Below are 10917 nucleotides of genomic sequence, written 5' to 3'. Positions count from 1 at the left end.
AGTACAGCAGACAGACCCTGGATCCCTGTTGGCACTATGGAAAATCAGCCCTACTTCCTCTACCACCAACACCACCACCATCACCGGTCTCCGCCTGACCCTGCAAAGGAGTAACGACTCCCAACAGGAAGCAGATGTGACGTTGGAGCCGGAAGTGACGCAGTACCTGTTCACTGCACTGATAGAGGAAATGGTGTACAACGTGTGCGTGACGGTGCTGGGCGTGCAGGGGGTCCGTTTGGGAAAGGACTGTGTCGAGACCGTCACCACTGGCGGTAACCGCTCTTCTGTTGCCGATGACGAGGTTTGATTATGAAGCCTGTCGAGTTCTTATGTCGTATCACCCCATTATTTATTTGTTTCTTTGTTTGATTTGGGGGGGAATCCGTTGACAAAACTAAGAAAACTGACAACTTGCTTGGTTTTTATTTGTTTATTGATTTTGTTTGTATAACTTCTCCAAAGGCCCAACGCTCGGCTTATATCACAGATTGACATAAGTTTACAGTTGGGCCAACATCAAAGTGAGAGCTGTATGATCAATGGTTTCTCCATAAAACTGCAACGGGAAGTCATGTACATCTTTGTCTTTTCTGAAGGACTGTGACTCTGAAATTAGGAGGCAAGATTGCACTGGCTCTTTGTGCTGCAGCCCTGGGGGCTAGTTGGCCTTGGGAAACCATCCCACGCCGACTGTCCTAAAACTCTCTTCGTGACAATAAGACGAAAATTGATTTTCTCCAAAGTATTTATGAATAACAGAGAGAAAAGAGGTGCAAGTTGGATAGAATTCTGAATAACATGGGGCAAAACTCTTTCTGTCACTCTGCGCATTTGTGTATGTGTGCGTGAGTGTGTGCGTGTGTGTGTGTGTTGCAATAGTAACTGATGATGGAGTGAGCTAAAATATGATCATTACTGCCACTGTCAATATTCCCCACTCTCTCCCTCCACCTCCAATGTGTCTGCTCTTCCCACGATATCGCAGCCCTGACTTTCTTTTCTTTTCTTTTTCTAATTACGCTTTCCTTTCCTTCTTTCCCTATCAGGTACTCCACGAGACCTCTCCACACCTGCCCATCTCCCTCACCACCCTCATCTGGTCCTACGTGTCAGGGAGTATCATCGCCGTCATCCTCTGCGTCATCATCGCCGTCGCGATTCATCGTCGACGTCGTCGTCGCCGACACCGACGTCAGAGCAAGCCTGCACCTGACTTCAACCCTGGGTACAATGCCTGGGACACTACCCATTCCTCTTTCTCCTCCGGTGATGCCTCCTCCGCCTGTTGTCTCAGCTCCCCTTCCATGAGCAGGTCTCGGGAGGAGGGGATGGGGATCAGGTATCTGGGTGGCAACCTTGCGGCAATGAACGATGAAGGTGTAGCCGGGAAGGTTAGAGAGAGGATGTGGATGCAGAACCTGGCAGACTGGCAAGGCTTCACGGGGAAAGGGGTGTTGGGTGTGGGTGAATTTGACGAACGGGTAGCCCGCGTGGGGTATCTGGCAAATTCTGAAGATATGTCAGAAAGGGCAAGGGTGGCTAGTTTGGAACGTTCTGGAGGTATCTTTGGGAGAAGAGAACACAGGATTGAAGCATTTGAAGGAGAGAATCCAGGAGGTTCTGGCGGTACTTTGGAGAGAAGGGTATTGAGAATGGGAACATTTGAGGAACTGATAAGCATGGACAGATCGCAGGATGATTCTGAGGGTATCTTGGAAATGTTTGACATGAGCAGGTTGGTAGGTTGTGAGGCTGTCTGGGAAAGGAAAAGCATGAACAGTTTGCCGGGGTCTGAGAGTACCTTGGAAACAAGAATACGTCCAACAGGGAAAGGGTCCTCACAGGACGTCGTGGATGCGAAGACAGTGGTGGAGGGTTCTGAGGATTCATTGGAAAGGCTTGGCGTGTACACCGAGGGAGCTTTGGGGAGAAGGGTATCAGAAGCCGGAACATCTGAGAATGGAATAGGCATGGTTAGTGTGACAGCTTCTTTGGGCACTCAGCATAGAGGGGAGCTAAGTAAAGAAGCATTCAACCGAGAGGCAGACGTGAGGAATCTGGTGACAAATTCCAGGACCTATGATACTCCGGACAGAAGGGTGCTGGGTGGAGGGGCGTTTGAAAAGGGGGTGGATGCGCAAGATCCAGGTAGCTCTGGGAGTACCTTAGACAGAAGAATCAAAAGAATGGAGGCACAAGGGTTGAGAACTAGGTTCAGTGTGGGCAGGGACTTTGATGCCACCGATGGTTCTCAGAGTTATCGCGGCACCGTCATGAGTCCTTTCCATCAGCATCTTCCGGCCAGTTATTTCGTGACCAGGTCTGATCTGGGAGAGGACGTGATTTTCCAGCTATAGCCGACAAAACGGACCGATGCTTATGTAGGGCTAATCAATTTACCTGTGTATGGCAAAACCAAACCAAGCCAGAAATCATTCACACACCATCTTTTTCTTCCTGTTTGGATGGACTGCAGGCCTCACGTTTGCTCCTTCCTACAGGAAGACTGTTACAAGTATGGCCATCTTTATCTAAGTATTGCTTTTAAGCAGCCATACTCTGTTTTCAGGGGTGGGTGTATGCTGGTCGTTGTTTCTATTCCGATAAACCATCGAGCGTTAATAAAGCGTCTAGACAAGGTCGTTCACGTGCGCATTTGATCATGTGCATGCGAAAATACACGAAGGGAGTGTAACGTGACTGTGACAGTTTAACTCTCCAACCAAAGCAACTTTCTGGTATCATTCTGGATCAGGACCAGATTAATTCCCTGGAGCAAGTTTCAACCAGATGAAAACGACTCCCTACTTAAACATAACTGCAAGCCCATCCTACTTAAGTCTGTGTTCCCTGTGCGTGGTATAGGCGAGCATTACCTGCATGTGTGTCAGTGTACGACTGAGTGCGCGTGCCAGTGTGCCTGCGGTTAGGAGCACGAGCACCGGCACGCGCAAGTGTGTGCAGTCCCTCTTGTGTGAACTGTGATCGTGTACAAATGTACACCCAAGTCTTTGTGTGTGTGTGTGTGTGTGTGTGTGTGTGGTGATCTAGTTTTTGTCCTACCCCTTACTGCTTACCAATTCCTTCACTCTTCAACCCACAATTATTGCTCTGGCATCAGCACAATATCCTGACCCTGTTGATGCCAATGTAAATTTACGACTCCAACTCCGTGTACGCTAACGCTTTCTCTGTAAACCACAATAGCTTTTAAAAATTCAGAATATGTGGACATTATCCAAATGTGAAAACGCTTTTCATCGTCATCAGCACCATCAAAAAGCTAGCAAGACCACACAGGTGAAGAGTAGTACATACCAGTGTTCATTACCAGAATGTTTTCAATGGATCAACAGATTGAGCTTCCCAGAATGTTGGAAGCGTTCAAACACAAGGACAATAATTGTCAATGATTTTCTCATTTTCTTCCGTTTACATGTACAATCCTTTCACAACAGTGACCCAGTTCTGGATATGTTGTACTTGGAATACATAACTGAGCGGTATCACATTGTGTAATTTCAGACATTCATAGAGACTGCCAAGAGGGAACACTCCAAACATGATCTACTGATGGGTTTTTAACAGCTGAGGATATGGACTTCAGGTTTTGCTGTCTGGACCTTGGGAAACAAATAATTCCCCTCTGGCTTAGAAAAAAAAATGTATGACCTATAGGAAACAATATAACAAGAGGTGAACCACTTATGTGTGCCAACGACTGACATCAAGGTCAAGCAATATAATGCACTTTATACATGTATGTCAAACACGCTGGATGCATTTTGATATGGCATGACTGTCTCAGTAGCCAAAACTCATTCAGGTGTGGTGATAAATTAGTCAAAGATTATTTTTCCACGATCATGGAATTTTTCTTTATACTCCTTTCGTTTTCATCAATGGAAAACAAGCGTTCATCAAACTTGCCCTTACAATAATAAAAATAAAAACTTGTATGTTGGCACTTAACTCAATGCTGATAATCGCCAGATGTTAAAACTGTTCTTTATTTGGTCATTTATTTAATTGTTTACTCATTCATTTGTTTGTTTTTATTCCAATTACTGATCTTAATTTAACATGTCCATACTAATTTTATCAAGCATTTATCAAATATCAATTAGTTGACACACAGAGGCCTGTGTTGTGTCTCTTTGCATCTGTCATGCAGTACAGATTTACTTGTATTATCTTTATGTATTGCATGAAATATGATTTCCAGTTTTGTTGCTTCAAATCTGTATATTTATATATGTGAGTTCCAACAAATAACCTGTAAATAATCATCAACATTTTGCAATGTGTGTTGTAAAGCAGTTAAAAAAAAAAGCATGCATATACAACATAATTTGGATTGTACTTAACAAAATATAACCAACCTAATGGTTTAAATTACATACCAAGGTGAATGCATTCATTTCTTGCATGTTTTTTCCCTACTTATATATATCTCTCTTCTGTGGACACCTTGTAGTTAAACTGCACCCAATGTATTATGTAAAATAAACTTTTTACTTTTTGAATGACATCTTTTCAAATGGGTAATACAAATGCATGTATGCTGAACAGTGAGAATGGATATGTTTTTGTGTGCTTGAGTACACATAACACAAATGCTCTCTCTCTCTCACACACACACACACCACTACACTTCACCAAAAACTATTTGATGAGGAAAGGAAAAGAAAAGCGAATAGAAAAGTGAATAGAAAAAGGGGATTGCTGCATACTACAAGTACAGCTACGTACCTTTCCAAAGCCTAGAATGGAACTCGCAATCAGAATTTTTGCATCATACTCTGATTACTTAATTTCTTTTCTTGTATTTGGCAGGGTTATTCCTTTATCTTCTGAACTTCATGAGTTTTTTCACAAAATATATTCAAATGACACTAGAAAAAAAACCATCTGAAAAAAACCCAATATAAGTGTTTCTTGACATCTGATCTGCCCGAGTTGAAAATAAGAGAAACAAATCTCATGTCAATGAGAATACTGTATTTCCTGTTATAATTCAAAATGACATAATTTTCACAATATTAACTGAAATAACATACACTGCTGATAGCTGGTAAAAATGAGTTCTATGCAGTGTGTGAGATGTTGTTCCTCACTTTGAGCAAAATAAGGTACAATGTTATTTGATAAAATAAATAAATAAATAAAGTTAAACAAATAAATGAATGCCTAATCTATAGCTTCCTTTTCTCTGGCTTATCAAAATGTCTTCTTGTTAAAGGTTGGGTATTCTGAGCAAAGCTAAGATAAACAAGTGTTTTTTCTTTTAATATCTTTTCACTTGATATTACATGTGTAATGTCAGAGAGAGAAAGAGAGAGAGAGAGTGTGTGTGATTGCGCGCATGTGCGTGCCTATATGTGCGTGTGCATGTACTAATAAAAAGGAGGTATACTTGTAAAGAAAGGATTAATTAGAACAGTGCAGTAAACATCCCACTCCTAAAAAGCAGCAGCTTAAACAAACCACAGAGTTCAATTACCTAGGGTGGCATCTTTGGCTGAGGATGAGAAGCTGGACAGAGGAGTAGAGACTAGAGTCCAGAATGAAAACTCTGTCAGCTGTCAACTAACACCCCTCCTGAAACACCCAAGCATACTTATGGAAACTAAACTCGAACTGATCAACGCAGTCTTTGTTCCCACCCTGACCTTAGTGCCAGCCCTACACCCTGAACAAAGCTCTGGAGCGCAAACTCACAAATTGTGAGAGGAGATGTCTCAGTCGAGCAGCTGGCAAAACCAGAAGGGACCCCATCAGAAATAATGACATCAGAAAGGCAGTTGGTGCTACACCTATCAACCAGTACATAGCAACCAACGCATACAGTAGTTCAGTCACCTAACATGAAGAATGCCAGTTATCCAGCCAGGCCTGTGAGCCTACAACACTAAATACTCAGGATTCAGAGTCAGAGGAAGACCATGTTGGCGGTGGATTGAGGAAGTTTCAGACATGCTGTGTGCAAATCCAGTCTTGTGTCTTGCCACAGATCACCAAATTTGGCTCTCTGCAACACCTTCCCAGTAGAAGCCTTTGGATAAAGCAAAGTGATTAACATCCTAAAAATCTGAAAATACTGAAATGTAACATCAACAAATTAACTATAACCCCCCCTCAGTCATGCACACATGTTTCACACACACACATGACTCAAGTTCTTATGGAGGAGGAGAAAATTCTGGTGTGCATAATTATGTTTTGGCTTAAATAAAGAATACCATCCATTTATGAAGATAGGCCTATGGTAAAGTTCCCAATTCAAAACTGTTTTCTGACATGTAACTATAGCTTTGACACTTCACTTCTGTTATTGTTATTTGTGTGTGTGTGTGTATGTGTGTGTGTGTGTGTGTGTGTGAAATATGTGTGCATGACTAAGTAGTATGTGCTCAAGACTAAGTATATTTGCATGTGTGAGTTTGCATGTGTCTGAGCATGCGCATGTATGGATGTGCGTATGAGCTTATGTGTTGCACCTATACAACACAAGTATCTATTTTCATTTGAGAACAAATCTATTTGTGTGTTCTATGTTGTTTACACAATAACAGTGTGATCTACATAGTATAGTTATTCCTAAACTCGTACACACACCAGAACACTTATTCATGTCTGCACTCTCACGCCACATTCAACAGCACATTCAGAAGAAAAAAAAATCCAAAGCATATGTGAATTATTCCTTATTTTTCATTTTTACCTTACTTCATAATAAATCACACTGTCACACTCGCATCTGTCCACAAAATTCTACACCTTCAGACATTCATCACAAATATTTCAATGCTAACTGTAAGGAAGCTAAAGTTCACACTGAATCCTGACCAGGCCAGTCCATGTCCAAGATCTTTAACTGTCACTAAGAGGTTGTTTCCTCTTATGAGGGTTCAACTGCAACTGGAACTGCTCTGGTGTTGGCGTGACCCCGCTATTTTCCATCTCCATTTTGGTCAGCAGCGCCAGTAAAGGAGGGCAGGCGAAGCTGGTGGGAGGTTTTTCCTTCTTTGGCAACACGGCTGAGATTTTGCAGAATGCCTCTTCCTGGTCCTTCGGCACCAGATGCCAGTCTGTCTTGTATCCAGCATCGATGCGGGTGACCCCAAACTTCTGTCCCCGGTACACCTTTTCACCCCATGCTGTTCCTCCCTGGCGAGTCTTGGAGATGAAAAAGAAAGGGTTGTCAATTAAGATTAAAAACACATGATGACAAAATGACAAAATGTGAATAATTTTTTACAATCATTAGTGAACCCCCCCCCTTCCCCCCCCCCCCCCCCCAAAAAAAACAACAACAACAAAAAACAAACAAAAAAAACAACAAAAAACAAAACAAAAACAAACAAACAAACAAAAAACAAAACAAAAAAAACACACACACATTGACCAGCAGGCATTTTCACTGAATCAACTAAAAGGTATAACCCAGGGTAAATTGCAATAAAAGTTCTGAAACTTAAATATGTGTGTCTGTCTGTCTGTCTCTTGTGTGTCTAGCTGTCAAACTATCTATCGATCTATCTAGACATGATCTATACTGATGAGCTATATATATATATACATATACATATATATATATATATATATATATATAGAGAGAGAGAGAGAGAGAGAGAGAGAGAGAGAGAGAGAGACTTTGTATAGTTATAGTACATAAGGTGCTTAGTGACCAGAACTGCTCACTGGGACCCAGTCACAGTGCTTTCACCTCATGAAATCAAGTGGATGAAATTGAAGTTTATTGTTGACGATAACAAGAACAGAATTCTACCGGATTAAAAAAAGAAAAATGAAAAAAAAGAAGATATTTAAATGAGTAACTGCCATTGCTATTTCTCTCTGGTCTGTGCACCTGGGCAGGGCTGAACAAAACGAGTAACAAGAATAAATGCATAACATATTATACTGCATAGGACAAGGTTTTTAAGTTAACCAATTCTGTAAACCCTATGTTTTACACAATTGCAATTTAACTATTATTCTTCACCATGCTAGCCGTTTGTGAGTCATATGAGACCCATTCTTTTGACTTTCAAGGATGTGCTGGGATTTCAAAACAAAAACTCTTGTGACATTGCTTCTCATACCATAACAAATAATAGAGTTTTGCTAAAAATATTTCTTTTCCAGTTTTTTAGCTCATGAAGAAATAATTATGACTGTACACACACAACTCCTGAAAGAATAAATGAACGAACATGATTTGTATAGGCCACAAAAGAATTCCCTCCCACACCCCCACTTACTCACTGAGTCACTCACTCACACGCACACGCACACACACACACATCTAACTGTTGGGGAAACTAAAGTCCACATGAATACCCACAGCTGAAACTATAATGAAAGGGAAGGACCAGTCACATTCATCAACTGATCAAGTGAAAAGAATAATCAGCACAGTCTTTTTCATTTCAATTCAGTTCCTAAAGGAGGCGTCACTGCATTTGGACAAATCCATATACATTATACCACATAGCTGCCAAGCTGATGCCTGACCAGCAACATAACCCAACACCCTTATTCACTTGGTTTTTTTCAACACAGTACTGAGTATCATAGTAACGTTGCTTGCACAGACGTTATAGTCTAGCCGATCAGACAGGGCAATATCAGGTATGCCCAACTAAAAAAGTCAAGCGCATGGAACACAAGACCATCCTGTCTTAAAGTAACAACCAACAACAGCAAAACAACACAGTTCTTGAAATTTTATGTGGACCATTTAGCTTTGTTTGTATAACTGAAAAGACTAGACCACGCAGAGGACATCAACCCTTCCATTAATTTATCATCCCCTGATTACAAATTTTTTTTTTTTAAACTACTAAAGAGTAGTTCTAATCAAAGCCACACAAAAAATACTTTAAAAACCCATGTGCCCGTTCCAGTGTCTAAAATCTCACTACCTAATCATGAGAGAAAGACAGCAAAGGCTGTGGAAAGGAGAAAAAAAGTGTCCAGCCTTGCTGATTTTTTTTTTTTTTTTTTTTTTTTTTGAAGGAGAATGGACTAGAAAGGCAGTAAATGCAGACAGTAGTGAAAGAAGAATATAGATCAATGAAGAGAACTATAGAAAAAAACAGGAAATTTCTAGCAGTTTCCAGGAAGCAGGGAATCTGTTTATACTGAAAGACCCTCCCCTCCCACCCCCTTCAACTTCTCCACAGGAGTGGGGGCGGGGCTGGAGGGGTTAGTGCACTCAGTGTTACCACTGAAAAAACAACAAAATGTACAGAGTACACACCATCAGAAAAAATAGAGCATCAATGGCACAGGTGTGCCATCAGTCTGTGGTATAATGCTTAGAAAATTGCAAAATACAAATAGTGAATGCATTACACACAAAAACATTACTTTAAGTTTAAACAGAACCTTTGAATTTTGATGAAATAAGGCATGCACAAGAAAAAAAAAGATCACTAAGAAAAATCTGTTCATGGACCTGAGCCACACACTGATCAACATAGTGTACTGGGATGGGGGCAGACAGAGAGGGAGGGAGAGAGGGAGGGAGGGAGGGAGGGGGAGAGAGAGAGAGTACAAGACAAAATTTTTTGTTTTTGAGGATAATAGATAAGCACTGATGTGCTTTTTTAAAATTTTATATATCCAGTCTCTGCCATGATTAAGGTCTACATTACACAATACTAGCTAAAGTCATAAAGATAGTAATAATAAAATAAACAGGAAAATAGAATTAAGTAGCTGGGCATCGATCCTCAATGGATACGAAGCTCGATCATTGAACAACATCAGTAATCGTTACATACGATGATTTTGGTGGGAGTTCGTCGGTAAACAAAAAAAAAATAGTGGGAATTCATTGGTAATTTTGATGGGAGATATGGTGAGTCAGTAAGAGGGTCATGTGACCAACCTGTGGATCAAGAGTTTGATTCTGTTTGGACTTTTCTGTATGTGGTTCTATAGTATTAGCCACTTGTGTCGTTGTGAAAAGTTCATCCATGACAAACTCAAGAATCAAGAATGGTCCCCAAAGACTTTCATTGACTGAGAATTCAGCTTCACATCTGTTAAATCATTCAGGACGATGTCGAGCTGTTCGCTGCACATTGATCCAGGATCAATGCCCAGCGTCGGCCAAAAAAGAACAAGTGAAACACACTGACACACAGAGTGACAGACACAGGCACAGAGGCACATGCATGGTGTTGAAAAAACACAAAGGGAAATGAAAATGATGAACACACACACACACAGTGTGTGTGTGTGTGTGTGTGTGTGTGTGTGTGTTTGTATACATGTGTGGAAAGGGGGTGGGGTGAAGAGCAGAGCGTGCACATGCTCGTGAGGTTGTGTGCACAGGTAATGGGAAGGGTGGGGTCATACAAACTTAAATATATTATAGAATCATGCACTGAACATCCGTTTATGCATTGAATATTACCGGGTCTGCCATTTCGGGCTGGATCTTTGTGAGTCGATAGTAGCTGGTCTCTGGAAAATGAGCATAAATGTGCCGGTACACCACTCGACCTTCACCAAAGTTCTTCAAATTGCAGCACAGTTCATACAGAGTTTTACCCCGAAAAATTGGATCTCTTCCCACAAATCTTGTCGGCATGGTATTGGGTTTTTTTGTTTTTTTTTAACTTTCTTTTTGTTCCCAGCAAATGATCGATTTTTCTTGAAGTGAAGATGTTTGCACGTGAAAAAGAAGCAGAAGCCGATGTAGACAGTAACCGGAAGTCAAGCGTGTTATAACTTTGCTTTCAGAATGAGAATAAAACCAAGCTGGACTTTTAGAGCACAGTTGTTGCCACAGTTGGAATGATTTTGCGGACAGAACGAAGATTAACACAAATGAATAAAATTAAACATTTTTGTTAATCATCTTCGATTTATTCTCATTATTAATCATCATCCACT

The 10917-nt window shown here is 41.0% G+C and overlaps 2 protein-coding genes across 2 annotated transcripts in view; one reads left to right on the top strand and one right to left on the bottom strand.

Moving 5' to 3' along the window:
* Positions 1-2360, top strand: part of LOC143296631 (uncharacterized) — an 8834-nt gene extending 6474 nt beyond the window's left edge. Inside the window, exons 5-6 of the mRNA XM_076608662.1 lie at positions 1-304; positions 1050-2360. The exon at positions 1-304 is cut by the window's left edge and continues 71 nt beyond it. Coding sequence (XP_076464777.1) covers positions 1-304; positions 1050-2360 — 1615 coding nt within the window. The remainder of the gene's footprint in view (positions 305-1049) is intronic.
* A 1635-nt stretch (positions 2361-3995) lies between these two features.
* LOC143295797 (small ribosomal subunit protein mS34-like) lies at positions 3996-10746 on the bottom strand. The gene is made up of 2 exons (XM_076607418.1): positions 10436-10746; positions 3996-7182 (listed from the first exon to the last, which is right to left on the bottom strand). Exons 1-2 carry the CDS (start codon positions 10610-10612, stop codon positions 6877-6879), a joined length of 483 nt encoding a protein of 160 aa, XP_076463533.1. The 5' UTR covers positions 10613-10746; the 3' UTR covers positions 3996-6876.
* Positions 10747-10917: the final 171 nt, after the last annotated feature.

Source organism: Babylonia areolata, chromosome 21 (genome assembly GCF_041734735.1).
Source record: "Babylonia areolata isolate BAREFJ2019XMU chromosome 21, ASM4173473v1, whole genome shotgun sequence".
NCBI lineage: Eukaryota > Metazoa > Mollusca > Gastropoda > Neogastropoda > Buccinidae > Babylonia > Babylonia areolata.
The sequence above is the reverse complement of the archived record's forward strand: the minus strand, read 5'-3'. Positions and strand labels throughout refer to the sequence as shown.